The following is an 18,634-nucleotide window of genomic DNA, read 5'->3' as shown; positions in this document are numbered from 1 at the left end:
TTCTTATTAAAAAATCCGGCCAAATATAACGTTAGCATACCAAGCAATGTCTGGTTTTGGTGTTCCTTTCACTTCACACTCAAATCTAGCGGTCCTACCCTCAGTGGCATGAACCTTTCTGAGCTGCTCGGTAAACTCTGGAGCTACAGCAGCTGTTTGTAAATATAAATAAAATATATGTCTTACAAAAACCCTCCAATTCAGAAATGTACAGCAATTTTGTCCTAATCCAAACAGTAATACATTAACAGTACAACTATTCGCAAAGAATATTACAAGACGTTTTTATACAATACCACTTTTCAGAAAGTGATTATTCATTAATTTTAATGAATATATTATGTTCATACCTGACAATACGTTTCCTAAACATTTCAAACATTAATGAAAAAATTTCCCTTAAAGAATATTAATGTGTTAAAAATTAAAACTGAAAAAATTTCAATCTAATGAATATTCATGTGTTAAAACTGAAAATTTTGATTAAATGAATTATTAATGCGTTAAAACTGTGGAACATATACATTATACATTACCATTTGGATCTTTGATTTTGATGCTGTTTGAAGCCATCGATGGTTTACTCAGGCCAGCGCCATTTTCAGCAAATATACGGAACTCGTATCTCCTGTCTTCGATCAGATTTGGAATATTTATCATATTTGTAATACATGGTTGTGTGTTTACGCGTGTCCAGTCTTCTTTACCGTGTTCACGTTTGTCTACCCAGTAGGACGTGATTTTACCACCACCATCAGAGGATGGTTTGGCCCAGTTGAGGCTGACAAAGTCACTTCCAACTTCCTCGACTTCTGGTATACCAGGAGCATTTGGCACATCTGAGTAAAATTAGAAACAATTTTTTTGTGAAAAAAGTTTCTGAATGCCTAAAAGCAGCTTTTAAAGTGACCTGTTCATAATTAAAAAAAAAAAAAAAATCCCTAAAAAGTATTTTTTTTTTGTCTCAAAAACAGGTAACTATAAACAAGGTGCTTTAATTTTGAAACGAACATGTAGAAAATTTCATCCCAACTATGAGCCAGTCACTTTAATTTTTCAAGTTAAGTGAAGCCGAAGAATCTAGCAAAAACTTTCTGCAAATATGGGATGTTTTACAATACTTTTGTTTAGAAATTTTTATTCAACAAACATATCAGACATTACTAAAATAAAAGTAGCCTAAGCACCAAGATTTTCTAGGGTATTAATAATCATAAACATTTCAAAACAAAACCCTGTGTATTATTATAATAAAGGAATTGACAGCATTGGACAAATGGTAGCCAATGGCACAAAATCTTTAAAGCAATATTAAAGTGGAATCTTTGTCTCAAATCTTTCTTAATTTTGTAAAGATCAATGACAAAATTCTACAATGCTATCTGCTTAAAGTATTTGTGACAAGACAGTGAGAAGTAATGGAGTATTTATTTTGTATGGCTCACCGTAAGGCATCTTTGCAATGATTGGGCTCTCAGCTGTGAGAGGCTCAGACTGGCCATTATCATTAATGGCTGAAACACGGAACAAGTACTTTCCATTCTCCATCAAACCTTGGACGTCTATTGCCGTGTCCTGAAGTAAAAGATTTAATAAGTTCACTAAGCCGTCGTCTAAACTTTTCAGTAGAAAACAAATCTCTGAGCAAATATATGATCTTGCTAAATATACAATTTATTTCTGCTTAGATTTCCGGGGTCCATATATAACACAATTAAGCAGTCTGCATCTTTCTCATAAATCATACATACTATAAACACTCATGTATTGGAAGCACTTATGTTTAATGCGCACCTCAGATTTCAAGTCCGAAACCCCGAGGACAAAACTTTTCTGAATTTCAAGAAAGATTAATTTCTCCAAAGCAAAGTTTCTTTTTTTATTATTAACCTTCAGCCTGCTGCTGGCAAGTGATTCTGCCTCTGCAACCAGTGCAGACCAAGATCAGCCTGCACATCCAGGCAGGCTGATCATGGTCTGCACTGTTCGCTATTCATGCAGTCAGTAAATTTTCAATAATAATAAGAACTGCCCAAACTGGATGATGGAACAGTCTGTTTTAAAAATTTAGTAAGGTAAAGGTTAAGTTACCGCCACTGCAGAGAGCATGAAAGCTTCACACAGTACCATCCATCATTCTTCTAAATATTTTATACCGTATGTTCCCATATTAACGCCTCCTGGGCCAAAATACACTTTGCAAAAGGAGGGCATCTGAATGCCCTAAAAATGGGGTGTTTTACACTGCTTTAGTCAATATAAACTATAAATGCAACTATAATGAAGGCATATTAACAATTGTAACACTACCTTACTGCTGGTATTCACTTATGACATAACGGTAAATTAACTTAGAACAAAAAATAAAAATTCTTTTTTTTGTTTTTTAAATGTAGAGTGGTTGCGTTTATTTGCAGGAGAAGCATTATTTAGAGAATATACGGTACATTGCAAACAACATACTATTTCTGAAAATTCTGAATCAAATCTAATAATAACTGTGAATACACAAACCTTGCATCTGGATGAGACGGTGGTCCAGTACGGTTTTTCTACTTCCTGTCTCTCTACCATATAACCGAGGATTTTACAGCCGCCATCGTCTTTCGGCGGTTTCCAGGAGAGATGGCATGTGTTCTTTGTGATTTCTGATACATCCAGAGGTCCAACAGGGGCACTTGGGATATCTGGGAGTAAACAGAATATTTTCAACATTGATATCAGAATTCTGGATAAACACTGTAGAGTAGATAATATTTGTGATGGTTTTATTTTTGCTCATACTCTTAAATACTTAAATTCACTGTCTATCATGTATGGAAAGAAAAAGCGCATATTATTATACAAACAGCATTAGCGTAATGATATCAAGGCTGGCCCTTTCCACGACCAGTCTTTGGTATGAAGTGGCCAAGGAGCGAATCCACAACCTCCTTCACTTGATACAGGAAACTATGCTACCAGGTTAGTGTGGCAGTAACATCTGTAAAAATATTCAATAAGTACTTACTGACAACATTCAACCTGAAGGCACAGCTTGCCATCCCACTGTCATTGGAGACCTCAACTCTGTACTGGCCAGAATCTCCCATCTCCAATTCTGCAAAAATAAAAAAACATGCCAGTATAGAATTGTGGTTAGCGTTCACAGTTTTGTTGTAACTAGGTACTGTCACTTAGTCGATGAAGGTTCTAATCTTGGATCTGCCCACATTTTTTGGGAGACATAATTATGTTAAGAGGAGGTATTATTATAATCTTGCTTGAAAATCTTTGGATTTTGATGACTTTTTTATATTTGTACATGTATTGTGAAATCATTTAATTTTGCGGGTACAAAATTTTGTGCTTTTTACAAAAACATCTACTTTGCTGGGATAGACTTCGTAAATTTCTACTTATCATGATAAAAGAATGGGAACTGTGCCTGTTCATTGAGATACTAATTTCCCGGGATACTAATTTTCCGGATTGACTCAACAACGAAATCCACAAAAACTAGTCCCCTACGAACCTTAATGATTTCAAAATATCTGAAATGCTCATACTAAGTTAGTTTGATACCTTTGAGCTGAATAGTGCAGAAATCATCAAATGGCGAGACCTTCATACGATGCGACTCTGTGATTGGCAGTTCTTTGTTGTCCTTTTTAATGACAACATCAAACGGCCCATCCCCACTGAGTGGCAGTTTGAGTTTCCATGGTTCACCACACATTAATGTCTGATCCTTCACATCTTTGTCTATTTTTGGTGGAGCTAATAAAAAATAATTGAATTAATAAAATAATCACCTGAAAAAATAAAAATCTTGCATCTTTATTTTGAAATCAGAATTTTTTAACTAAATATTTTTACATATAAATGAAATTTTGAGTAGTTATCTGTAGAACCAAACAAAAACTATATCTGCTAACCAGACAAAATACTTGATTGTACCTAAAAACATATATCAATTTAAAAGGAAAATAACACACCTGTATTCTTTGAATTTTAACCTTTCTTTTCGACTAAACACTTTAACCTATAATTCACATCAAGAAAACAGAAAAATTGACCTGTGATGAAAGCATATTTCTTTAATAAACTTACAAACAACTTTGAAATTGCAAGTGCTTTTGTCTGTGCCAAGTGTGTTACGCAGTTCGCATGAGATCTTTCCCTGGTCAGAAGGTGTGACATCAGAGAGGGTCATTATATATACATCACCATCCTTCCTCATTCGACTTCGGGGAGTGTTTGCCAGAGGTACACCATTTTTATACCTATAAGTGTAAATATTAATATGGTAACAGGTTATTTTTTTCTGAAATGAAGCCTTCAGAAATAGAAAAACAATTTTTGGTCTAATCACTCTGCATGAACCTTTCTGCTAATTATATGTGAATGTACAAGTGTAAATTTGTATAGTACTAGAAAACTGTTCCAACTTTATGAATAAACTGGGTTTCAATTCAACTTTGTTCTGAAACACCACGGCTAGATATTCCAATCAAAAAGCAACAGAACTTTGCGCCTGACCTACTTTTTATGACCAATCATTTCACATTCAAAGTTTACTCTCATCCTGAACAGAAAACATTGTGTCACCAAATATTTCATAATAAAGCTGTCCCAACATGCTTTCAGTCATGGCCTCAGTTTACACTGGGAACACTGCATGGTTATGATTTTCAAAACAATTTCCAGTTGAAGTCTGCCCTTGGTCTGAATACAGATAAAAGCTAGACCAAGTAATTGCGAGTAAATACTCACCAAACAATTTCTGGTTCTGGCTTGCCCTCGGCCTGTACTGAGAACACGGCCTCTCCTCCAGCTGGGGCACTCACGTTGTGCAACTGCTTTACAATATCTGGAGCATGACCAACTGAAATATACAAACATTTTATCACAATGTATGTCATTTTAAAAGTTTTTTGTCACCTTTCATAAGTCATGTTAACCGATAAATCCAAATACTGAGAGTGCATTTTGTGAAAATTACTGTTATTTAACAAATTACATACCAATCTTTTCTTTGACCTTGACTGGACTGCTTGCACCACTTGGCTCACTCTGACCAGCAGCGTTTATTGCCGACACACGGAATTCCATATCGGAACCTTCAACAAGATCGCCTACAAGGTAGTTACGATCAATACATGGAATGGCAGAAACCTTCTGCCAGGTGTCACTGTCTGTAGGTTTCTTCTCAACAATGTAACCTGTAAGTAACATAAACATCAGGCATTTATTTTTAAGAATACTGTGTACAAAAATAACTCAGTTCAGCATTGGACAATTGAAGGATGTGATACATGCAATTTGTTCAAACAAATTATTCTGACAAAGGACACATCAATTATTCAGGTCAAAACAGGATATTATACCACTAAATATTGATCTTGATAAATATGCTGTTAAAATTCAGTAGCTTACATGTCTATCTACTGGAGCAAACTATGTCTATGTCTAAAAATTTTGACGTATTTATGAACTAAAAAGACAGGAATTATCATTGTAATGCTTTCCATGCACTGAAAATCTTTATAAAAAAAATTGTCACACAGGTATACCTGTAATTTTGCTGCCGCCATCTTTTAATGGTTTGTCCCAGGTGAGCTCCACAAAGTTCCTTCCAACATTTGAAATGTTTGGTATTCCTGGTGGATGGGGCTTGGCTATAACAGGAACAATAAACATATCAGTAAAGAATAGTGGATGGGGCTTGGCTATAACAGGAACAATAAACATATCAGTACAATATACTACAAACTCAAATATCTTTTCCCAAAACTTCTATTCAGGTTCTTGTATAAAGGAGAAATTAAAAATATTTTCATGTTTTATTACAGTTGAAGTACTCCATTTTAGATAAATTTCATATCGCGTATCTTGGAACTGACTGCCTACTTCCAATTTGTGCACAAATTACTGTAATAAGCCAGTTGTCATTTGTTACAACAGAAGTTTGTGTGTGTGTTGGTTTTTTTATTTATGCTTATTCAGCATTGCCTGAATGTACCGTCAGAACAGTGTTGGATAGGTTTGATGTAATAGTTTGTAACTTACTGAATTTTGGATGTGTAAGGATGGGTTCAGTAGCGTGGCTTGGCTCGCTGAGACCGGCTTCATTCTTTGCCTTGACCCGGAACTCATACTCCTGCATTTTGTCTAAATCACCAACTGTGAAAATACATAAAGCCAAGCATGAACATCAATCTATGTGCAAGTTGTCAACTGGAATCTCCAAACAAATTTTTGGAAGAAATTCTTATCAGAATATCTTAATTTTCTACTATATATTTGTATTATTTGTGCAACTGTCAGCCAAAAAATCAATCTGACTAAAGTACATATCCTATTACGCTACGCATAGGATCTGAGAACGACCTATTCATTGCCTCGTTCTGATGACCCTTTCGCTAGCCAATCAGAGCCTAACTTACAACATCTTGCAAATCTACCTGTAGCCTTGACTTTTGATATTTACAATTCTTATGTCATAATGTATCAGATAGCCGGTTAGCTCAATCGGTAGGCCACTTGCTTTGTAAGCGAGGGGTCCTGGGTTCGAGCCCTGGAATAACTGCACATTTTTCTTACTCTTTGACATTCGAACATGTCGTCTGATTGGATAAAATAAAAATAGCAATACTGGAAATCCAAAATATACAGAAGACGAATGTGAATGGGTCGTTCTCAGATCTTCGTTTAGAAGATCAAGTACTTTAGTCAGATTGGCCAAAAAATCAAAGGCCTGAATGGCCTGAGTCGGCTAATGATTGATGTACTGACAGTATAGTCTACCAGTTTCAGTTTGTTTTTAGTTTTTTTCTTAAAATTTCATAACACAGCTCGATATTTACCCAAAATATTATATCCGGATACGATTACACTTTTCTCCAGTTTGAACAAATTATTTTACAAATTGTGATGATACGAAGACATTTAGCAGCAATTGGCAGTATCTGACATTGAAGTTTACGGTTAAATTACCTCTAATTTAAATTTTTCTAAAAAAGTTGTTTCGTTTGTGAAGCAGCCAAACAAATTGACATTTATCTTTCGATATCAAAAACTACAAAAAATTACAATTTAATTTTCGCCGATTTGTTTATTTCTCGAAGAATAGAATTTAAAATATTTTGTAATATCAGTAGGCTAAACAAACCAGTAAGACTTTCTTCCGATAAATTATCATGTATGGACTGCAAAATTCAATACCATAAGTTATAGAAATATCGATGCGTGGTATACTCATGTGGAGAATAAGACTGATGGCATGTTACTAACGCATCCGACATTCAATTTGTTTTTAAAAAAGCATTAATATCGTTTCTGTATTTTAATTGATACGTTTTTAATACGTTATAAATTATTAGACATACGTATTGCATTATTTCTAACGTAATTTACGTAATACGCATCTTATTCAAGAGCTGTGGAATTTTTTTTGTCTTTCGCTGGATGTTACCCAAAGCATTGTAAGCCTGCGCAATTTTAAATGCATATTTATACTGAATTGAGTTAATCGAGAATACTGCCACAATTACAAGTCTTATCTATGCCAGATTACATCTATATTGGTCATAGCAAAGGAAATTGGAACAACTTAAACTCATTCATGCATGAACATTTTGAAGTTTGAGAATCAATGGAATACATCCTTCACTGTTTATTGGTCCATTTAAAGAATCGTTGATTTTCTAGACTCGCAAAAGGTTTGCTTTAGCCGACTCAAAAAAAGAGAGAAAATAACACCCTCACAATATTCAAGAGTTTGATTCACAATTTAGCTGGGAAAATGAATGTCCATTCAGTTAGGGGACCATCTCAACAGCTTTTTCACTCTCTAAATTGTGTTTCCGATCTTGCTGTCCAATCAGTCACACACGTAAAAAGGAATGTCTTAACTATGCCCTATAAATCTTGTTGAAATTTCAAAGTTTTTCTCATTGCTGTGTCATGTTTTTTACCTCTAGCTGATGTGAAAATATTTCAACCTTTGAAGAATATAAAAATCAACATTTCAAAGCTACTTTATGGCGCTTTATTACCTGTGAAGCTGGTTCCCGTCACAGGTGCAGCATTAGCTTGTTTCCACCTGTTGGAGGTTGGTTCCTTGTACTCGACAACATAACCCTGAATCTTTTTACCGCCATCGTATTTAGGTTTCTGCCAGCTGAGAGTGACAGATGTGGCATCAATATCTGTAGGTGTTAATCCAGATGGTGCATCTGGACGAGCTAAAATAACAAGGAAAATATCATTAACTTTGCTAAATTTCACAATTTTTACATAAGTTAGATAAGAAAAATAGAAATAGTTCATGTATTTTAGAATCTTTCACATAATTATTTGATTATGCATTTTGAGATAATGCTGCATACTATGCATGAGAGGTATGAACTTGCAGGTCATTCCGTCTACTAATATTAGCAAAAATTTGACCTTTAGCCTGCTGGCATCCTGTGACATTCAAGCAGGCTAATCATGGTCTGCACTTGTCGCTATTCAGTCAGTAAATTTTCAGTGAGCACCCCTCTGAATCATAAGTTGTACTGCTCAAACTGAATGATGGACCAGTCCATTTTAGAAACTTAGCAAGGTAAAGGTTACACCACTGCTATTATTACCAAAACAACAGTACTTTAAATTCTTTATTTTTTACTAACCTACATTCATTTCTACATCACCAATTTTCCAAGGAAAGTTGCAAAATAAAATCTAATAGTATAAAAAGATCCTTTTGAAGCAAATAACACAGCCAAGAAAAATGATGCAGACTGGGTTTGAAATCAAGAATTAGCTTACTCCAAGGGTTTTGTGCTGTGATGGGTTGGTCCATCATGACTGGCTCACTAACACCATGCTCGTTCTCAGCGCTGACTCTGAACTGGTACTCATGTCCATCAGAGAGATTGAGGACCTCGTAGCTGGTTCCCCTACAATACTTCGTGCATGGGACCCAATCACCAGTACGCATGTCCTTCTTCTCAACGATGTAGTTCTGGATCGGACTGCCTCCATCATCCTGAATTATAGTTTATTACATATATGTACTCGTTTTAATGTCGGCTACTTACAACGGAATCATGCATTGATGTCTAAATTTTGTATTGGGTGTTTTAACGTCATATGTCATTTTAGCGTGTTCTGTGGCATTAAAAAGTTTATTATATCCATATTTTCATTTTTATTCAGGCTTAAAAACAAAAGTGTTATCATTTCCAGAGTAAATGCCTCTTGTTACAAAACCATTATTAGCTGTGCATGAAGAAATGTGCACCAATTCTTTCATGGAGAAAAATTGCACAATACTGCTGATGCAATCTCGACTCAAATCAATGACCTATAAATATCATTATTAGGGCTTTGGTAAAAGTTAGAACATTGTAGAAAAGTAAGAAAATGAAAATTCTAAATGAAAACCGATTCTATTCAAGAAGTTTCCATACTTTTGGTGGATTCCATTTCAGCAGACAGCTGTCAGAAGTAACTTCAGAAGCCACCAAGGGAGCCTCAGGTTTGCCGGGAGCATCAACCACGATCACGTTTATTGGAACAGAGTCCATTCCTAGCTCATTCCTCATCACCATGTTGTATTTTCCCGCATCAGATTTCTCCGCGCTCTTGCATTTCAAGACGATGTTGTTGAGGTCATTTTCAAATGCTACGCGGCCTGGTTCTTCATTCACTTTCAAACCATTCTGTGTTATATAATTTTTTCTCTTCTAATATCATTTTATAGAATCAACTTATCCAGTATATGAACAGTTTATCTAGTGATTTTTGTTGGGTTATAAGTAATATCAGAAACACCAACAGAGTTAAAGGTCAAGTGGCAACTTTACATATTTTTAAGAAAGAAGAAGATGCCTCTCAGAACAGTACTCTGGGCAAGGGCTTGTACCTGGGTAGAACCACCAGACTTCCATAAGCCACTGCTTTTCCTCACATAAAAGAACTTTACACCCAAATACACCAAAAGTGAGGTTTGGAACCCAGGGTAGTGTGGGTGATTCCATGTCAGCAACTTTTACCACTTTGCCAAAAGAGGCCAGTCCCCAGTACATTGAGCTTTGCTTGAGCACCTTTAGTGGCTTAGGCCTAAAAAAAAAATTCATTGTTTCCAGTAACATGCTCAAAAAATTTGGGTAGGTAGGTCGGAAAAATTTTTGGGGGGGAATTTTTTTTTATTAAGTGAGACTTTTCGGAAATTATTTTTATGTCAAAAAATGAATACAAATAAGGGGGTTTTGCCTTTAGAGTATCAGTAAGTTGATTTCTAACACCACTGACCATGTTTAAAGCATAAAAGGTGAAGTTTTGTAACTTTTTGTTCAAAAGTTGAAAAAAATATTCTCCAAGGCCATAAAAACATTTAGGGTCAGGCCAAAAATTTAGGGTAGGTCACGATACAGGAAACAAACAATTTTTTTTTTACACCTTATTATAAACAAGATTTACAAGCATAACATCATTAAAATTGCAATTATTATTTAAAAAATATTCAAAACATTTCAATACATACAAATCAAAAAAGAGTAAAATTTTTGTACAAACTTACATTTGACCATTCCACGGTGGGTATAGGTCTTCCATTGTAGGGAATGCTGATTTTAAACGGCTGGCCCCTCTTTGCTATGATATCTCTACCCATGAATTCTGGGCTGACTTTTGGAGCAACTGAAAACAAAATGGATCTTACCAATAGTTTAGCTGGAACATATTACAGACCAGTAAGCCATTCAATTTCAATTCTAACATGATGTCAAGGATTATCATCTCCATCCTTTACAACATTCACCAGATATTTGCCAGTTTTGTGTGAATTTTTTTTCAAGTGCGCTGCTATGACGTTTGATGCCAGGATGCAATAATTATGACATATAAACAGAGATTTTGTTGCATTATAACATCACAGTTTCCGTCTTCTTTGTTTAATAGGAAAATAAATCAGGTCTTGTTAGAATTAGTCTTTTATGGTACAACATAAACTCCGAGATAAAACTGGTAAAAAGATGAAGTTACAGAAAGTAGGACATACCTGGAGGAGGTTGAGCCTTGGATAAAACTGGTAAAAAGATGAAGTTACAGAAAGTAGGACATACCTGGAGGAGGTTGAGCCTTGGATAAAACTGGTAAAAGATGAAGTTACAGAAAGTAGGACATACCTGGAGGAGGTTGAGCCTTGGATAAAACTGGTAAAAAGATGAAGTTACAGAAAGTAGGACATACCTGGAGGAGGTTGAGCCTTGGATAAAACTGGTAAAAAGATGAAGTTACAGAAAGTAGGACATACCTGGAGGAGGTTGAGCCTTGGATAAAACTGGTAAAAAGATGAAGTTACAGAAAGTAGGACGTACCTGGAGGAGGTTGAGCCTTGGATAAAACTGGTAAAAAGATGAAGTTACAGAAAGTAGGGCATACCTGGAGGAGGTTGAGCCTTGATTGGTTCGGTACAGTTACTGAAGTCTCCGGTGCCAGCATTGTTGACAGCTGCTACACGGAACTCGTACTCTTTACCCGGGGTGAGACCCTTGGCAGTGAACTCAGTATCGGGGATGTCAGAATAACTGCATCTGTACAATGATAAAAAGGTAGCTGCATGGTCAGACTTTTACAAAAGATTACCTTTGGCCTTAAAGACCATAAGTTTCATTTCTTCAAGTACTTCAACCTGTGAATAATGACCTACCTGCTAACCAGACTGCTAACCACGATCACTTGGTAGATAAACAAAAAACAAACTGCTCGACTTTTCACATTTCTTGGTTAACTAAATATTTCACAAGTTACACATTTCCAATTTTTGCTAATGACCTGTCGTCCAATGCTTCAATATAGTATTTTGAATTCAGAATACTATCTCGGGTTTAACCCTTACCATGCTGGACACGATTGATTCTGCCTTTGCGACCAGTGTAGATCATGATCTGCACTGTTTGCTAATCAGCCAGTATCTTTTTGTTAAGCACCCCTTTTAACAGTTAATGGTACTGTCCAAATTAGATGGACAAGTCCATTAAAGAAATTTAGCAGGGTAAGGGTTAATACTTCGAAATCATTTGAGCTGTGCCATGAGAAAACCAACATAGTGGCTTTGCGACCAGCATGGATCCAGACCAGCCTGCGCATCCGCGCAGTCTGGTCAGGATCCATGCTGTTCGCTTTCAAACCTAATGGAATTAGAGAAACTAATAGTGAACAGCATGGATCCAGACCAGCCTGCGCATCCCTGCAGTCTGGTCAGGATCCATGCGCGCAGTCTGGTCAGGATCCATGCTGGTCGCAAACCCACTATGTTGGTTTTCCCATGGCACGGCTCATTTATTTGATGGGCATGAAATTTTGTGATTTTGACTAAAACAGCTATTTCACTGGGATATGAATTTGTGGGTTTCAAATTATCAAAATGGAAAAAAAAGGGAATTTTACTTTTTCTTTGGGATTTAATTTCGTGGAATAGCACAAATATGAAATCAACAAAAACTTAAGATCGCCATGAATATTAATGATTTCACAATATGTCATATCCACCTAAAATATAGTTGTTTGTAAAATACCTTGTCCATTTATCCTCTCCCTTCTCTCTCTTCTCCAGGACATATCCGTGGATCGGGTTACCTCCGTCTCTCTTTGGAGGTGACCAGGTCAGCGTTATACTGTCGTCTGTGGTAGTCTTGCACTTGGGAACACCTGGAGCACCAGGCTTGTCTAGAATAAAAAAAAGTTAAAATTAGCACTGCATTTTATTTTAGACTGATATTGCCCTAACAAGCTGAAAACCCTCAACACTTTTGGGTCTAAATAAACTCTAACTTTTTAACTAAAACTTGTGAAAGTGCTCTTCAATAAACTATTGGGAAAAGTTAAAAAAATTAAATTTATAAAATTTAGCTTGTATTTTTGTTATGAAAATTATGTGTAAATCAATGCATGATTACTGATTATACAGTTGAACCTGACTTAGCAGTTACCTGTATTTAGCAGCACTTTGCCTTAAGCAACCAGTCAGCTAACTTCCCAAACTGACCCTTTGTTCTAATTTCAACTTGTCTTAAGCAGCCACCTGCCTTAAGCAACAAGACTGTGTCATTCCATTTACTGGCTGCTTAATACAGGTTAGACATATATATATATATATATATTTTTTTTTTTTTTTTTTTTTTTTTTTTACACAAACTTACCAAATGGATATTTGGCCAGAACTGGCTCAGTGGTCACCAGTGGCTCGCTGACACCATTTGCATTTTCTGCCATGACACGGAACTCATACTCGGTTCCTGGTTCCAGGTTGCGTACATCACAAGTTGGGGAGGAAACAAAGCCACCAGCCTACAAAACAAGATGTTGTATACAATATTACACAGATTCATTGAGCTCAATTATGAAGGAAGCTTGAAAATTCAAACCACCTTCAATCTACTTCTGAGAGATGTCAAGGTCATTACAAGGTCAAGGTAATTACAGAGGACATGGTCAGTACAGAGGTCAAGGTCAGTATAGAGATCACGGTTAGAAAATTAAGTCTGAGAACCAGTCTCAAATAGCAACTTTGTCATTGGTTGATTTCAAACATGAACTCAAAATCAGCCAATCAGATGCTTGAGTTTTGCGACTGGTCTTCAAACTTAGTTTTACAACCTTGAGCCCTGGTGTGGTGTTGTAATGACTATAATGGTGTATAAATCTATTACCTAAAGACTGGGAAGCTAAGATCTTAATCCCTAAAGCATATCTACCTGCTACAGTTTTGTCCAAAAAAATTGATACTTTAAAGCCTGTCAAAACAGGTACACAGTCAAGCCAATGTTAAAGGCCACCTCTGAATAAATCTCATTATACAGTGCACTATTTTCTCTTCCGACATAACAAACTAGAGTAAATATACCTATGCTGAGAGATCACCTATAATGAAAGACCACTTTTCCTTTCCCAAGGGTGGTCTTTACAGAAAGGTTTGACTGTATATCAGTATATATGTAGAGGTAGCTTTAATTATGGAATGAAACTGGCTCTTTGCTTAAAATAAGTCATTTAGGGACATTTGGAGGCTTCAGCAAAAACTGTAAGAAGATAAAAATAGATCACATACCTTTGACCATTTGTCTGTTCCTTTCTTTTTCTTCTCGACGATGTATCTGGTAATTCTCTCACCACCGTCATCAACTGGAGGTTTCCAGGTGAGTGTAAGAGATTCTCCTCTAAAGTCTGAGGCTTCTAGCGGACCTTCAGGCTTGCCAGGTTTGTCTGAAGAAAATTTGAATGACTACTGATTGGATCATTTTCTATAAATTAAATTTCATTCCATACCCAAACGGTACACTGATACAAAGTACAGTTATAATAACTGTTTGAGAAGAATTTCTCTGTCTCCTAGCAGAACCTTCCAAAATTCAAATTGACAGACTAGCAACAAACTATTTAGGATCAAAATATCATGATTATGTTCTGCCAATCAGATTTTATGTGCCTATTCCAAAGTTCTAAAAGCCTCACCAATTGAAGTTCCACATAAGAAATTGGTTTTACGAGTATGTATCATTTTCAAGCCAAACTGTTTCATTTTCAGTTGCACTTTTTTTTAAAGCCCTGATAAAGGCAGTGGACCCATAATGATAATTGGTCAATTACGTATATTCTCCATATGCAATTTCAGCATTCTCCAGTTACGGAGAGTCATGTGTGAATGTCAACTAAATTAATGTCTGAAGAAGGCTGAAATATATGAGAGTTTTTAATCATACTGAAACTGCAGAGAGTCAGTATGGGTCTACAACCTTATTTGCTGAATGCACACACTTTTCCTTAAAAAAATCAGAATGCCGAAATTGCATATGGAGAATGAGAGCAAATAAACTTACCAAGTACAGTAACATTAAGAGTGCCTTCTGCCTGACCAGATGGATTTTTCAGTTGTAGCTTGTATCTACCAGTGTCTGATCTCTCTGATTTCCTGATGTTCAATACAACCTCATCCTTCTCAAGCTACAGATATAAAACATTTCAAACATGTCATAAAATATTGTTCTAATCTATCTTTATCTTTTTCATAATCAATGAAAAATGCATAATTCTAACATGGTTTGATCCGTTAGTTAAACAAAGAAAGCAGTAAAGCATTGTATATTCTGTGATAAACAATGCTTTATGTGCAGACCGGTTTGAGGACATTATGACATCAAATAGCAGCAAGACATCCCATTCATTCCTACTTGGACAAAAGAAGTTCAGCACAAATTTTATCATGATGTTTCAGTGAGCATGTTAGAATGAAAATAAACAATGCCTCTTTGTGGTTTATTGTCTGATTTACAATGGTTCATCGTTCAGATGCTTGGATATTTAACAATGAGCTAATGCCCTTGTGGTTCAATTCCTAAGTACAGTCAAGACTGCCTTAATGACCCCCTGAATTTAGCGACTCCCTGTCATATGCGACGCTATTTTATGCTCTGGACGCAATTTACGTTTAAAAGAGTCTGAATTAAGCAACCCCCTGCGTTACGCGACAAGCGACTGTGAAATCAGGCTCCCGAATCGATATTAGAACGTTTTCAGCGCCTTTGAGACGCTCCCTCGCAAGATTTTACACGATAGAGTTACCGTTCTTTTACTTGTTTACAAAAAATGGCTGATGAAAAACATAAAAAAAAAACTGTTTTGACATTAGAACAGCGTGTTAAGGCACTTGAATTGCTCGATTAGGGAAAACCAGCGTATAAAGTCGCTGAAGAATTCGGAGTCGGTGCATAGATCAACTTTATTCCTGGTGAAACAAAAAAATGGCGGTATTTAAGAGGAAACGACGAAGTAAACACAGATTAAAGATGCAGTCAATAATCGAATAAATGTCAATGAACAATTAGTACACAAAAATATAAATATCATAAACCTCAGTGTGTAAATAGTTCAAATGGAACATTTATATTTTACTGCTCCCCTTTATTTTCTTGCCAGATCATGAGCTAAAATTTGTTTTAACATCATACGAATGATGCAATTATTTGAAATTTATATTTTATCGATATGCAATTAAAGAAATAGTATTTAATCATTTTCCACTCCTACCTTAAAAGAGGCCAATATATAAGTATCCGATATTCATGTACTTTAATTGGAAAAATATATGAAACCAGCGTCATCCTGTTAAGTGAGACTGTTTTAAGAGACTCCCTGTCATATGTGACCTTTTTCGCTGCTTCCCAAAGTCGGTCTCTTAAAACAGTCTCGACTGTATATGAATTCTGAACTGTGCTATATCAGAAAATAAATACATGAAGGCCTTGTTTATTTGATCAATAAAGATCACAGAGACTAAACTGAGAGACCCAATCTGCTTTATACTAAGCAAAATAAAACATTCTTCTCAAAAATAGAACAAAAATATGCAGCAGTAACTTTACTACAAATCAAGAAGCATAAAATCCTCGATCATAAAAAAAGAACAAAGAACAAAAATGATATACTGATGATCAAAAATTAAGATTCCATGGTAACTATGAAATAAAAAATATTACAGATATTTTACAAAATTACAAAAAAAAAATGATTAAAGAGAAAAAACACAAAGAAGCAGTAAAAAAATGCATAAAAATGTAATGGTTCAACTTCTGCATACATGCCAGGGGTGTAGCAATATTTGAAATGTCACGGGTGCAAGATAAAAATAAATGTGCATTCTGATATTTAAGGCATAATTGATGTAGGAATACCCTTAAAATGGAGAGAATGAACATTCTCAAATATTCCATTGTGCTCAATCATCAGGTTGCTGGGCTATGTGAAGGCAAAGTTGGTATATGAAGGTAAAGCTGGTTAATGCTTAAATTAAAATGAAGGTAAAGTTGGTTTATGCTGTATATGAAGGCAAAGTTGGTTTGTGTTGTATATAAAGGCAAAGTTGGTTTATGTTGTATATGAAGAAAATGTTGGTTTATGCTGTTTATGAAGGCAAAGTTGGTATATGACTGAAAAGCTGGTTTTTGTTGTACATGAAGGCAAAACTGACTAATGTTGTACATGAAGGCAAAGTTGATTTATGTTGCATATGAAGGCAAATCTGGAATATGACTGCAAAGCTGGTTTATGTTGTACATGTACATGAACAAAATTGGTTTATGTTGTGCATGGAGGCAAAGCTGGTTTACATTGTATATAAAGGCAATGCTGGTTTATGTTGTATATGAGGGCAAAGTTGGTTTATGTTGAAAATTAAATCGAAATTTGTTGATCTTGTTCTTGAATGCAAAGTTATTTTATGTTGCATATGCAGGCAAAGTTGGTGCATGAAGACAAAGCTGGTTTATTTTTCATATGAAGGTAAAATTGGTTAATGTTGCATATGAAGGTAAAGTTGGTTTATAATGTTTACAACAGAAAAGCAGGTCTATTGTATGTATGAAGGCAAAATGGGTTTATGTTGTTGGAAAGAGGAGATGCTGGTACCTGTTTTTCACCAACAACCATCCCTTCAATCATCAACTGTAACACAACATTAAAAGTTTATGCAACTACATTTGAATCTGCTTAACAGCCACCTGTATTAAGCACCTACTTGCCTTAAGCAGGGAGTCAGCAATCTTCTTAAATTGGCATTTTGTTCTAATTTCAACTTGTCTTAAGCAGCCACTTGCCTTAAACAGTAAAATCATGTCACTGCCATAGTTGACTGCTTAATAAAGTTTACAAAACTATCTCAACTACCTAATTATAGATGAGGAAATATCAACAGAACACATGTCAAACTTACACATTGCAAACAAATCTTTTGACAAAGTTCTGAATGTCAAGAACTTGGAACATTGTAACTAAACCAAAGAGTTTGTCTCTCTGTAGATTACCTTATATTCCCCTGTCTGATGAAATTTTCAGTAAATAAATAATAAACAATCTAAAATTTGACTTACAACACATGTAGATCTTGGGTGGTCAATTTCATTGTCTCCGTTGAACCATCTTGCTGTTGGTTTCGGCACACCTTTGTATGGCACGCTAATGCGGATTTCCTGTCCTGCATGTACTGTAACATCCTTGAGCCCTGACATGTCCAAAGACGGCTTACATGGTTGATCTTTGGCAGTAATCATGTCCGTTGGCTTGCTGGCTTCACCTGGTCCGAGGGAGTTGATAGCACGAACCCTGAATTGGTATTTCTCGCCTTCCTTCAGGTTTGGAATGGTTGCGGCATTTTGATGTTCTGGAACTTCCATACACTCTACCCAGTCTTCACCATTCTTCTTTTTCTCAACAACGTAACCCTGGATTTTGCTGCCTCCATCGTTCTTCGGCTTTGTCCAAGAGATTGTGGCAGACTTCTTCGTGATTTCATCAACATTTGGTGTGCCTGGTGCTCCAGCTTCAACTGTCAAGGAACAGAATATAGAATTAAATACAGTCATGAATGTTAATGTTATTTCTGGTCTACAGCTAAACCTGGCTTAATGGACTTTAACCTTTAGCCTAATCAATTTCTAAAATGGACTGGTCCATCATTCAATTTGGGCAATACCATTTATTACTTGAAGCGATGTTCACTGAAAATTTACTGACTGAATAGCAAACAGTGCAGACCAAAATTCACTTGATGCCAGCAGGCTAAAGGTTAATTAACCAACCACTTGCCTTAATCAGACAATCTGCTTTC

General features: G+C 35.8%; 1 protein-coding gene across 26 annotated transcripts in view; it reads right to left on the bottom strand.

Annotated features, from left to right (window-relative positions):
• Positions 1 to 18,634, bottom strand: part of LOC123537522 (twitchin-like) — a 204,523-nt gene that overhangs the window by 28,099 nt on the left and 157,790 nt on the right. For 25 of the 26 annotated variants that reach the window (XM_053528310.1, XM_053528320.1, XM_053528307.1 and 22 more), the window contains 22 exons: positions 17,898 to 18,352; positions 17,437 to 17,472; positions 14,853 to 14,976; positions 14,084 to 14,238; positions 13,176 to 13,323; positions 12,552 to 12,702; positions 11,416 to 11,567; positions 10,553 to 10,671; positions 9,441 to 9,692; positions 8,797 to 9,016; positions 8,040 to 8,228; positions 6,052 to 6,165; positions 5,556 to 5,660; positions 5,007 to 5,204; positions 4,756 to 4,867; positions 4,093 to 4,265; positions 3,565 to 3,759; positions 3,011 to 3,100; positions 2,515 to 2,687; positions 1,446 to 1,575; positions 537 to 839; positions 41 to 152 (listed from right to left, as the gene is read on the bottom strand). In XM_053528310.1, coding sequence (XP_053384285.1) covers positions 41 to 152; positions 537 to 839; positions 1,446 to 1,575; positions 2,515 to 2,687; positions 3,011 to 3,100; positions 3,565 to 3,759; positions 4,093 to 4,265; positions 4,756 to 4,867; positions 5,007 to 5,204; positions 5,556 to 5,660; positions 6,052 to 6,165; positions 8,040 to 8,228; positions 8,797 to 9,016; positions 9,441 to 9,692; positions 10,553 to 10,671; positions 11,416 to 11,567; positions 12,552 to 12,702; positions 13,176 to 13,323; positions 14,084 to 14,238; positions 14,853 to 14,976; positions 17,437 to 17,472; positions 17,898 to 18,352 — 3,706 coding nt within the window. The remainder of the gene's footprint in view (positions 1 to 40; positions 153 to 536; positions 840 to 1,445; positions 1,576 to 2,514; positions 2,688 to 3,010; positions 3,101 to 3,564; positions 3,760 to 4,092; positions 4,266 to 4,755; positions 4,868 to 5,006; positions 5,205 to 5,555; positions 5,661 to 6,051; positions 6,166 to 8,039; positions 8,229 to 8,796; positions 9,017 to 9,440; positions 9,693 to 10,552; positions 10,672 to 11,415; positions 11,568 to 12,551; positions 12,703 to 13,175; positions 13,324 to 14,083; positions 14,239 to 14,852; positions 14,977 to 17,436; positions 17,473 to 17,897; positions 18,353 to 18,634) is intronic. The other variant, XM_053528317.1, reaches the window with a different exon arrangement.

The sequence above is a fragment of the Mercenaria mercenaria genome, chromosome 17 (genome assembly GCF_021730395.1).
Source record: "Mercenaria mercenaria strain notata chromosome 17, MADL_Memer_1, whole genome shotgun sequence".
In the NCBI taxonomy this organism is placed as follows: domain Eukaryota; kingdom Metazoa; phylum Mollusca; class Bivalvia; order Venerida; family Veneridae; genus Mercenaria; species Mercenaria mercenaria.
This window is presented reverse-complemented; position numbering and strand designations above follow the sequence as displayed.